The sequence below is a fragment of the Belonocnema kinseyi genome, chromosome 5 (genome assembly GCF_010883055.1).
Source record: "Belonocnema kinseyi isolate 2016_QV_RU_SX_M_011 chromosome 5, B_treatae_v1, whole genome shotgun sequence".
NCBI classification, from domain to species: domain Eukaryota; kingdom Metazoa; phylum Arthropoda; class Insecta; order Hymenoptera; family Cynipidae; genus Belonocnema; species Belonocnema kinseyi.
Genome location: NC_046661.1, coordinates 8,739,172 through 8,750,227, shown reverse-complemented (window position 1 = coordinate 8,750,227; position 11,056 = coordinate 8,739,172). Strand labels below are relative to the sequence as shown.

Here is an 11,056-nt window from a genome sequence, read left to right as displayed (position 1 = left end):
CTTCCGAAAACGCACTTTTCTGAAGGATTAAAAAAACTTGAAAAGCGATTGACCAAGTGTATAGAGCTCCAAGGAGATTATGTTGAAAAATAAAAAATTTACACAAAAAAAATTGTTTTTATACTTCATTCTAAGGACTTATTGAACTACCCTCGTATGTTATTTGTTGACGATTTGGTACCGAAATATCAAGGAGCACCTGAAGTTTGTAAAATTTGTGTGTTTTCAAACCACCTTAGTGTCTGCATGTATGCATGTATGTATATGTGTATGTTGTTGTTTGCATATTGGAGATTCACTTTATTAAGGCGAATTTTGAGAATATTAGCTTTTGTTTACTTTTTCCTTTCACTATAACACAGGCCTACCAAATTTTAAAAATGAAATAACCTAGAGGGGCGACATACCCTACCCGAAGTATTTTGAAGCGCTGAACTCGAATCCGAGCTCAGAATTGAGCCATCGCCTAAGTTCCGAGATATCTTAACCTAAAATTGCAAAAAACATGGTTTTTTTGCCATCTTTGAGCGTCTATAACTTTGCGAAAAATTGATTGTTAGGATATCTCGAGCACCTTAGGTGGTCGAGCATTTATGAGACCAGATTCGGTTTCAGCAAGCCAAAATCTAAGTGAAACGCATATTCCTAATCAATCCACACGAGTCATGTTTTTGTCAAGTTATAGGCGCTCACAGATAATGAAAAATCTTGTTTTTTGCATTTTTAGGTTAGGATATTTCGGAACGCTTAGGTGATGGCTCAATTCTGAGCTCGGATTCGAGTTCAGCGCGTCAACATACTTCGGGTAAGGTATGTCGCCCCTCTAGGTCGATGACTAAGGATGAGTTTTTGATGCTGCGTTTTTCTAATATCTGTGGATAAATTTGAGGTGAGTGGATTGTGAAAGTGTTTTGAATGGGTTGTTTGTGAGAGATTGATTGAGAGATTTACAAGGGGGGTAAGTATATTTGTGGGGATAACAGATTTTTGTGAAAGTTGAAGTTCAGTTTGTTTGAGTTCGAGGGGGCTAGAGAAGCGAATGATAATGAGCAAATGGCAAAATAGAGATACAAAAGATTTGAAAGAAAACGGAAACGGAAGTAGAATAAGTATATTAATAATATATAAGTATAATAAGATGTAATTTTTTATGCTATAATTTTGGGCTTTTTTTGGACACCGTTGTCAGAATTTTTGGCTTTTTTGGGCTCTCTGAAACTGGAAAAATTATTTTGGAAAAAGAACCCCTATCTTTAAAAAACTACCCTTAAAATAAAATATGCATTCAAATTAAGTGAAAGCACATCAGAATCTTGGGCTTTCTATAGGATCTTCTTTGGCACTGATTCCGATTTTCGGGCTTTCTTATTTTTAAAAAAAAAACCGGACTTTTTGGCAAAGGTGCTGGGCGCCAGCTACCATCTTCACTACAGAAAATTTGAAAAAAAAATCAACAGCGCCAGAATTTTATGGTTTTTAGGGCTCTCCAAAACTGAAAAAATTAATTTTCAAAAAACAACGTCTATTTCCTAAGAATTACCCTTGAAATAACTTATACACCCGTACTAAATGTAAGCATATCCAAATATTGTGCTATTTTTAAGCTCGCAAAAACACTGACAAATTATTTCCAAAAATCAAACCTACCTTTGAAAAAAATCCCAAAGGAAACAACCTATAACACTAGCGGCTACCTGTAACTAAAATTATAGATGTTAAACAAAACTAAAAAAAAATCAAACGTCAATGGTTTGGTGGGGTTCACAAAACACTGCAGAAAAATCTCCAATGAAAAAGAATCATACTATTCATCCTCGAAAAACTCTGAACTATATCTACTACCCTAAAAGAATAATAAAAAAATCAAATAAATCAAAAATACCTTTGATGCATTTAACCAAACCCTGCACAACTGCCTTCAACTAAAAAATCCATGAAGATTTCAATTAAAAATAATTACCACAAAGACTTTCGGAAAATCTTTTTCATACCAAGTCTCACTCTCCATCAACTAAAACCTCCAAGACAATCTCAAATTAAAAATAACTACCCCAAACAACTTTCAAACACTAGCTTAAAAGATCTATCTAGAATGTTTAAAAAATTTGTTTGGCGTAGTTATTTTTAATTTGAGATTGTCCTGGAGGTTTTAGTAGATGGAGGGTGAGACTTTGTTCTTTAGGTGTAATACGGGTAGTTATCAAGTGCTGATTAATGTAACGATGGAGATGGGAATATGAAAAAGATTTTTGGGAAATTCTTTGTGGTAATTATTTTTAATTACAATTTTTGTGAATTTTTTAGTTGAAGGCAGCTCTGCAGGTCCTGGTTAAATTCGTCAAGGGTGTTTTTATAAGATTCTTTTATTATTTCTGTGGGGTAGTGGTTATAATTCAGAAATTTTCTAGGGTCAATAGTATGATTCTTTTTCATTTGGAGATTTTTCGCCTGTGTTTTGTGAACCCCAGAAGACCATTAACGTTTGGTTAATATTTTTTTTAGGTTTATTTAATATCTATATTTTTAGTTCGGGGTAGCTGTTAGTGTCATAAGTTGTTTGCGGACAATATAATTTGTTATTTTTAATGAGCTCGAAACTACCTCAGACCTACGGTATGTTTTTTATCGTACTTTTCAAAGGTTAGATTTTATTTTTGGAAATAATTTGTGAGTGTTTTTGCGAGCTCAAAAATAGAACAATATTTGGATATGCTTATATTTAGGCTGGGTTGCGTAAGTTCTTTTAAGGGTAGTTCTTAGGAGACAGGGGTTGTTTTTAAAAATTAATTTTTGCAGTTTTTGAGAGCCCAAAAAAGCCCAATATTTGGGCGCTGTTGATTTTTTTAATTTTTCGAATTTTCCGTAGTGGAGGTGCTAGTGCACGATGTGCTTCAAAAGGGTCTTAATCGGAAGTCTTGATGTTCGCATTTTTCTAGTAAATAAAATTCTATGAAAGTACGTGTATATAGGGTTTTTGTGGTTGCTGATTGCGAATACCTTGGTAGATTTTCAAAATTCGAGATGGCTGGTCCAATATGGCGGACCAATTTGGTTAAATTAATGCTGATTGTGGTAACAATTATTATATGGTGGTTTTTGGGGTCGCTAATTACATACCCGTCATCATATTTCAAAAATTCAAGATGGCGGATTAACTATGGTGGCCTAAATAACGTAATTATATGTCAGTCCCTGTGGATATTTTTGTTCTGTGGTGTTTAGGACCGCTGATAGCGAATATGTTGTCAGTCTTCCATATGAATAATTTGTGAGTCTGGCATTTTCTTGAAGAGATTAATTCTATGGAATCAATATTTGAACTCTCAGAATTCAGATTTTTCGTTCTAGGAAATATGCAAACTTTAGATTAAAACTTATGCATGAACGTTTTTTATTTGTCTTTTTTTTCTCATGTGCCATGAAATACATACAAATATCGATTGAGCCATTGAACTAATTTTGAGATTTTTGTTATATTTTTACTGATTAAAGTTATATAACCTATATTCATTATTTCAATAGCGTTCAATTAGGTAAAATTGTCTAACGTGGTACGCGTTTTTGTTTAGAAAAATAAAAGACCCAAAAATCGGTAATGGTGTTAAAGAAGAGCCCAAAAAAGCCAGAAATTCGTATATGTTGACTTTTAGCTTAGTTTCATATTTTAGTTTAAGATTAGTTTTTCGGAAATGGGTGTTGCTTTTTTTAAATCGATTTTTGCATTTCTGAAGAGCTCCAAAAAATCTTAAAATTGTAGTGCTGTTAATTTTTTGATTTTTTCAAATTTTATGTGGTTGATGTGCTGGCGGCTATCACCCCCACCAAAAAAAGTCCGGTTTTTGAAAAAATTAAGAAAGCCAGAAAATCAAGATTCGTGCTAAAGAAGAGCCCAAATAAGGCTCAAAATTCTGATCTGCTTACATTTAGTTTGAGTGCATATTTTATGTTGAGGGTAGTTATCGGAAAGAGGGGTTGTTTTTTCAAAAATAATTTTTGCAGTTTTTGAGAGACCAAAAAAACTCAAAATTCTAATGCGGTTGATTTTTTTAATTCTTTAAATTTCTGTAGTGGAGGTGCTAGCGGCCAAGACCTCCACCCAAAAGTCGGTTTTTTTAGAAAAATGAAAGAGCCCAAAAATCGGCATCGGTGTCCAAAAAATGCCCGAAATTATGACATGAAGAAAATATTAAAATTTCGCTGCGGGGGTGTCAGCGGAAAGCACCTACTAAATATCTATATGGAGGAACAATAATTTGTATAATATGGAACCGAAAGTCAAATTTAAATGTTAAGATATGCGTACATGCTACGAAACATGTACCACATAACTTATAAATAGACAAAAAAAGAAATTAAAAACAAGAATAGTTAGTTAAAATAAGTAAAATAATTAACAACGATACTGAAATGAGTAAGAAATTCACGGATGCCCGAATGCTCCTGCTATCAGATGCCGGTCCTCAGGGACATCCGCCCACACGTTGGCCGGTTCATCAGATGTTCGATGAAAGGAACTTAAAATGCATTGAAGCCCCTACCTTCGAAGTGAGTCTTGTAAGACGTTATAAATAATGTATCAACCAGTTATAATGCGTGAGAGACTCCACAGCTGTTGCAGAACTCGTTGCATAGAAACTTATTCATTCTTATATATTGGGTCTTGTCTTTCAGGTAGCAAATGTTAAAAATGTGAAATTTTTTATTTAAAAATTTTTAAGTATTTAAATAATTAAAGCATAAGTTCTTAAATTTCAATGTTTGAATTTCAGGCCGATCACTTTGACAGTATCTAGTTTTTTTAAACAAGAGACTGAGAGGCTGAGGGACGACGACCTGTATAAACTTTTGGTTGAACTACGCAGACCAGGCTCAAATTTGAAGCGACTAAAATGCCTACCAGGTATTTTGAAGCTGGATTTGAGTCCAAAACCAGAAGAACTTCCACGATGCTTAGATCCCGATTTGAGAAGACTTACACCTTATCCGGATGAAAAAAGCCGACCTGTGAAGGAAATTCTTGAATTTCCGAACGAAGTAATGTCACCCGATCTATCTTATCGAAACCTTCTTTACGTCTATCCAAAGGTATTTCTTTCTAAAAGAACAGTTGCTTAAGTATTCCTTCACGGTGAGCCTCCACCAATTAAACAGTAATATCTGCTTTCGTCGGTTGTTTAAACACTGCAACTAAATGATGGTTGGACAGTTTTTTGAGTATAAAATGAAAATCATATGTGAGATCCTTCTTTTATATATAACCTATTTGATTTTTTGAACTAATGTGCAAATTTTGAATACTGGGCGTCATTAGTCATCACTGATCATTCTATAAAGGAGTAAATTTACGTTATGGACATTTACATCGCCATAAAAGGGCATGTGTTTATTTTAAAAATTATTCCATAAGAATTTTGTATACAACTGTTAACGGATAATGAGGCCCACTATGAAGAATTTGCAAATTAGAAAAAATTCTGAAAAGATGATTTTGGAAAAAGAACTCACAGATGATTTTCATTTTGTAATTTAAAAACTTCCACATGATCGTGTAGTTACATTCTGCAAAAAACCGAGACATTACAAAGATTTATAGATTGACATTGGTTGTGGCTCACCGTGCCTTGCTGCCCATGCTAAAAAACATTAGTAAAATATCCATTTTTTTTATACAACAAGGACTATAAAAAGTGTCTATTATATCTGTGTAACGATATTCACGTGAACATATTACAGTTATATTCAGATTCTATTTCTCCCTCGTCCACGGGTAATAGTACCATGTAAGGGTCGAATAAGACACTTATTGTTTTCAGGTAGGGATCTTAACGAAATTCCGGAGTATATGTCCATTTTTTAAAATTATTTTCGCAAATTCAAAATAATGAGGCTAAAAACTCTAATTGAATTTTATTGCTTAAAATATCCTGTCAATTATCATGAGGTAGTGGAGGATGTTAAATAAATGTTTTTTATGTACAATTAAAAAATAAGTAGAACAACAAAGTGAGCATTTTTTCATATCAATAAGAAGAATATTTGCAAGACTAAGGAATATATTACTTATTTTTGTTTAGGAAGCAAATTTTAGCTCAAGAACTGGTTCTGCTCGTAATATTGCTGTTCGAATTCAGTTAATGGGAGGAGAACAAGAAGCGGATGCACTTACAGCCATCTTCGGTCGCTCTTCTTGTCCAGAGATGGCTCACGAATATTTTACTTCAGTATCATATCACAACAAGAATCCGAACTTTTACGATGAAGTGAAGATTAGACTGCCTGCTGATCTGAGTGCAAAACATCATTTGCTGTTTACTTTTTATCACATTAGTTGCCAAAAGAAAGCTGAACAGCCCCACGTCGAGACACCTGTTGCTTATACATGGCTACCGCTTTTAAGAGACGGACATTTGCAATCCGGCGAGTTTAGTGTGCCAGCGATGTTGGATCCTCCACCTGCTAATTATTCTTATATCGCGCCAGACGTACTTCTACCCGGAACTAGGTGGGTCGATGCTCATCGTGGGGTATTTACTCTAATTCTAGAACCTGTTTCCAGTGTTCATCCACAAGACAAATATATTGATCGATTCCTATTATTGTGCGATTCTTTGGAGACAGGCCAAGTCCCTCCGCGTATCGGTGAAGCTGGAATGGAATCTGAATTAAAATCAGCTTTACTCGAATTAGCGCGAACCTCGAATTCAGCTCTCGTAAGGTCGATGCCTCAGGTGTTTGACCAATTAATTTCTATGCTTATACGTCCACCAACGTTGCCCTCACAGCCATTGAACGTTGCCGCAACAGTTTTTGAAGCGCTAGGACTCCTAGTTCGAAATATAACGAATCTTCCTGATGGTCAGATAGATACTTGCGGGCGTCACGTACTCTTGGCTACGTATACCGCTTATCAGTGCTCTCTTCCGACAGTGCCACAAATTCCTGGTGTTATTCGGGCACAGAGCAATCCAGATTTACCGATTGAGGATATTGAGATGGAGACCCACTCGCGTGGGTTGGACAGAACAGCATCCATGCGCCAGCATTCACCCTCTGCCAAAATCTATTCGTCATGTAGGCTTTTGTACGAGGAACTAGCTTTGCACTGGGTTGTATCGACGGGACAAGCGCGCGAACTCGCAATGGTGCATTCGTTTTTTTTTTTTGAGTTAATCATTCGATCTATGGCCATCCACTTGTCTGATTTAGGTGCATTAGAGTCGCCGAGGAAGATGAGGTTTTCACCACAGTTCTGTGATGATGTCGCAACACTTGTGGCTGCTCTTACATCAGAAATTGTTGCCCGTTCTGGAAAGGATTACAAAGTGGCAATGAATCTAGTTTCAAGCTTGGGAAATTTTCTGGCTAATCTACTTTCACTTATGGATAGAGGTTTTGTTCTATCGCTCCTTAAAGCGAGTTGTTGCTCTATATCCGATGCGTCCATGCACATTCCGGATTCAGCTGCGCTCTTTGCGTTGAAGTTAGATCTTGTAAGGACCGTTTGCACTCATGAACATTACGTAGCATTAAACCTGCCTTTCGGGACGGCATACACCTCGGGATCGGCCCCTGCGAGTCCTAGTCCTTCGACAGGTAGTTCTGGTAGCTTTATATCTACTATGGTCCCTGGAGATCGAGTGCGTTTTTCTGAACTAAGCCAAGAATTCAGACAACAGCATTTCCTTGTCGGACTGGTTCTCTCCGATCTATCAAACACTCTAGAAATTCCAAATCCGATGCTGCAAAGCAAGGCGATCGGTACGATTCGATATTTGATGGGATTACACGACGTTGATCCAAGATATTCGGACCCCACATCAAAGGCAAGAGTTGCTGCACTGTATTTGCCACTTTTAAATATTGTAATGGATGCACTGCCACAACTGTACCACTGGAATTCAAAAGACAAAAGCTTTTATACTGATGACCAAGGTTCAATTACTCAGTGTGTGGCGTTAGCCATTGCGGGTGGAGCTTCTGCTGAAGTGGCTGGCACCCAGTGTAGAGTTTCTCTTAGTTCAGAAGCCACCAGGCACGTTTTAATGTGCACACTCTGGCTTCTTAAATCTCTCGAGAAATCTGCTTTAGCCCAATGGTGCTCCGAATTAAACGTGAGGCGTGTTCTAAATCTCCTTCAAGTTTTGAGTATTTCAAACGCAGCTTTCGAGTATAAAGGGAAGAAGGCGCTAAAACGACTTCCAGCGCAAGCCGCAGCTACTAGCGATATTCGTTCTAGACTTGAGGACGTAATTCTAGGACAAGGAAGCGCTAGAAGTGAAATGATGATGAGAAGGAAGGAAAGAGTTACGAGTGACAAGCTAAGATGGAGAAAAGATCTGATGCCGTACAGGTAATTAAATATTTTATAAGTAGACTCCTTTTGCCTGTATTGGAAACAAAATTAATATTTTCATCGAATGTGTTCTTTTTTATACTCTGCTTTAAGTAAAGCCTATAAGTAAATACGTAAATAGAAATTTACAGCTTGCCGTAAATTCAGGTTTCTAACTCGGATTTTTGCTTAAATACCTCTTTTTACCTCAAAATGCAAAGATGAAAGCCCGGAATGATATAAAATTTTTAGATTTCTGCCAAATACCTGATATTTATTTATATTTTCTACTCATGTATAGTTCTTAAAGTTTTAAATATCGAAATGCGCCCTCGCACAGAAGAACAGACATTTACCCTTTGGCTCAACACGAAATTCGTGATTTCTCTTGTTACGAGGGTAAATTGAAAATTTTCTGACCTGAGCAAGAATGAACATAGAATAGTTTCTTTAAAGTTCGCTGAAAGTATATTCATGGTATATTGATGTATTTTGGTGAGCTTTTTACAAATACGGCCATGGAAATACGCGTAAATTTTGTTTTCAAAGGTAGAGCTTGATCAAAACTTCAAAACATAATTTTTTCTGATTGATACGAGCTTAAATACTTTTTCTCTCATCCTTTCTAAATTTGATCTTCAATTCTATGTGGCAATTGCAGTGACATAATTATGTATTTGCCACCATTCGTCTATTTAATTATCAATCAATGGCTTTTTTCATTTTCGAACTTCATTTATCACTGAGATATCGATGAAAAAGGAGAGGCATCTTTTTAGTACTAATTTTTAGTGGACAATTGTGGCTGGTATTGTAACATACGTAAAAATAAATGTCCCTACGAAAGTGGTACATCGGGGACACTTTGGCTCTCATTTTAGTGGGGAAGTTAATATCCTAAGTTCAACGGTACCTTACACTTTATGATTATGATAATCCACTTTGCACAAATGTTGCGGTCGATTCAGTACAATTATGGGCACTTTATTATTTTTTCGCATTCTAGAAGGAAACCTGATGTTTTTGGCACTATAATATGTGAAAATCAAACAGCGCTTTTCGTTATCGAAAAAAACTAAACGCCAAAATTGTTGACGCACCGGCACACATGAACCGCTTGAAGTCCCGAAGACTCTCACTTTGCGCATTCTCTACAAATTACCCCTTTCACAAAATATATTCTGACAAGTTTACCAAAAAAACTGCTCTTTCCATTATACATGATTAAAAGAATAGTTTAACTAGTTTTAAAAAAATGTAATGGAGATGGCCCGCTGATACTGAATTTTAATTTATATTATTGAATTTTATTTCTTTATGACTTCCTTTTATAATGTTACTTCTTTATCGTTTCGTTTGTTTTCTTTGTTGAAGGCATAATGTAAGATTTTTTCTTTATATAGAAAAGTTATAATAAAATAGGAAGCTTGAACGTAGGCTGATAAATTAAAATCAGAATAAAGTATTCTGATCTTAATGATGGAACAAATTTCAAAATAAAATCTAAAGGCAGAAACGGGATCACACAGAAATTGAAAATGTTGCAAGCGAAATTCGTTTAAATATAATATGGCTTTATAGCTGAAGTCATATTATGTTATGAATGTTTAAATATGCACATAGAGTGAGGGATAAAACGTACAATAAACTAAAGTAGAATAAAATACAATTCATTCAAATATAAACCTTACCTGCAATTAGAATTAAACAAAAAATTCCTAAGTAAGTTATACAGCTTACCTTCAGTCTCCTTATTATCAAGAAAAATTTTTTCTTTCATGAGAATCGATTTAACTTCAGCCGTGTACTGGCAAAAATCAAATTAACAAATACCTGCGAAATTCAATACCTCAAAAGCCTTAAACTAATTTAATGTTTACAGAATATGTTTCGTTTAGTATTAAAAACGTTTTATATATGGGGTAAATTTGTTAAGCGTCCCAGCTTAAAATGTTCAGGTAGCCAATCGTATTCAAACTTTGTCAGATTGTAGTGCTAGTGGACCTCTTTAACTTCTGTAAAGGGGGGGCACCTAGTACAACGGGATGTCAAGATACAGGGACTTGAATTTTCGAGGATTCACCCCAGCCGCTAACATTTAATTTTACATAACTCCTGATAAACTTATCAAATTTCACTTTTATTATGAGGGTTTTGGAAAGGAATTTTAACGAGGTTTACAATAATCATTAGACAATGAAAAAATGATTTCAAATTGATTTTTCATTTTAAAAAACGTTTTTGAGATTGTCTCCAAAATCGGCATTTCTTATTTTTTTTTTAAATTAGGCTAGAAAAAAAGATTCATTTTTTCTCTTAAAAAGCATCCCAAAGCGAATATGGGATGGAAAGTATTGAGTTGTATGAGGTGGTACGTTACACGTAAACAGAAAAATCATTTTGATCAAGTATTAGAACAAATAAGCCACTACAGCACGCCCAGCAGCGCTTTAGCTGGTTGGCGTGTGTAATAATTTTTTTATTGTAAACCTCGTTAAAATATCTTTCCAAAATCCTCATAAAAAGTGAAATTTCATACGTTTATCAGGAGTTATGTACAATAGAATATTAGCGGTCGGGGTGAATCATCAGAAATTCGGGCCCCTGGATTTTGACAACCCGATGTACTAGGTGTGCTCCCTTTACAGAATTTAAAGAGGCCCACTAGCATTACAATCTGGCAAAGTTTGAATAAGATTATCTACCTGAATATTTTAAGCGGGG

General features: G+C 35.4%; 1 protein-coding gene across 1 annotated transcript in view; it reads left to right on the top strand.

Moving 5' to 3' along the window:
• LOC117172505 (dedicator of cytokinesis protein 7) overlaps window positions 1-11,056 on the top strand; it is a 204,912-nt gene that overhangs the window by 161,418 nt on the left and 32,438 nt on the right. The window contains exons 9-10 of the mRNA XM_033360513.1: window positions 4,770-5,085; window positions 6,075-8,350. Of these exons, the coding sequence (XP_033216404.1) occupies window positions 4,770-5,085; window positions 6,075-8,350 (2,592 nt within the window). The remainder of the gene's footprint in view (window positions 1-4,769; window positions 5,086-6,074; window positions 8,351-11,056) is intronic.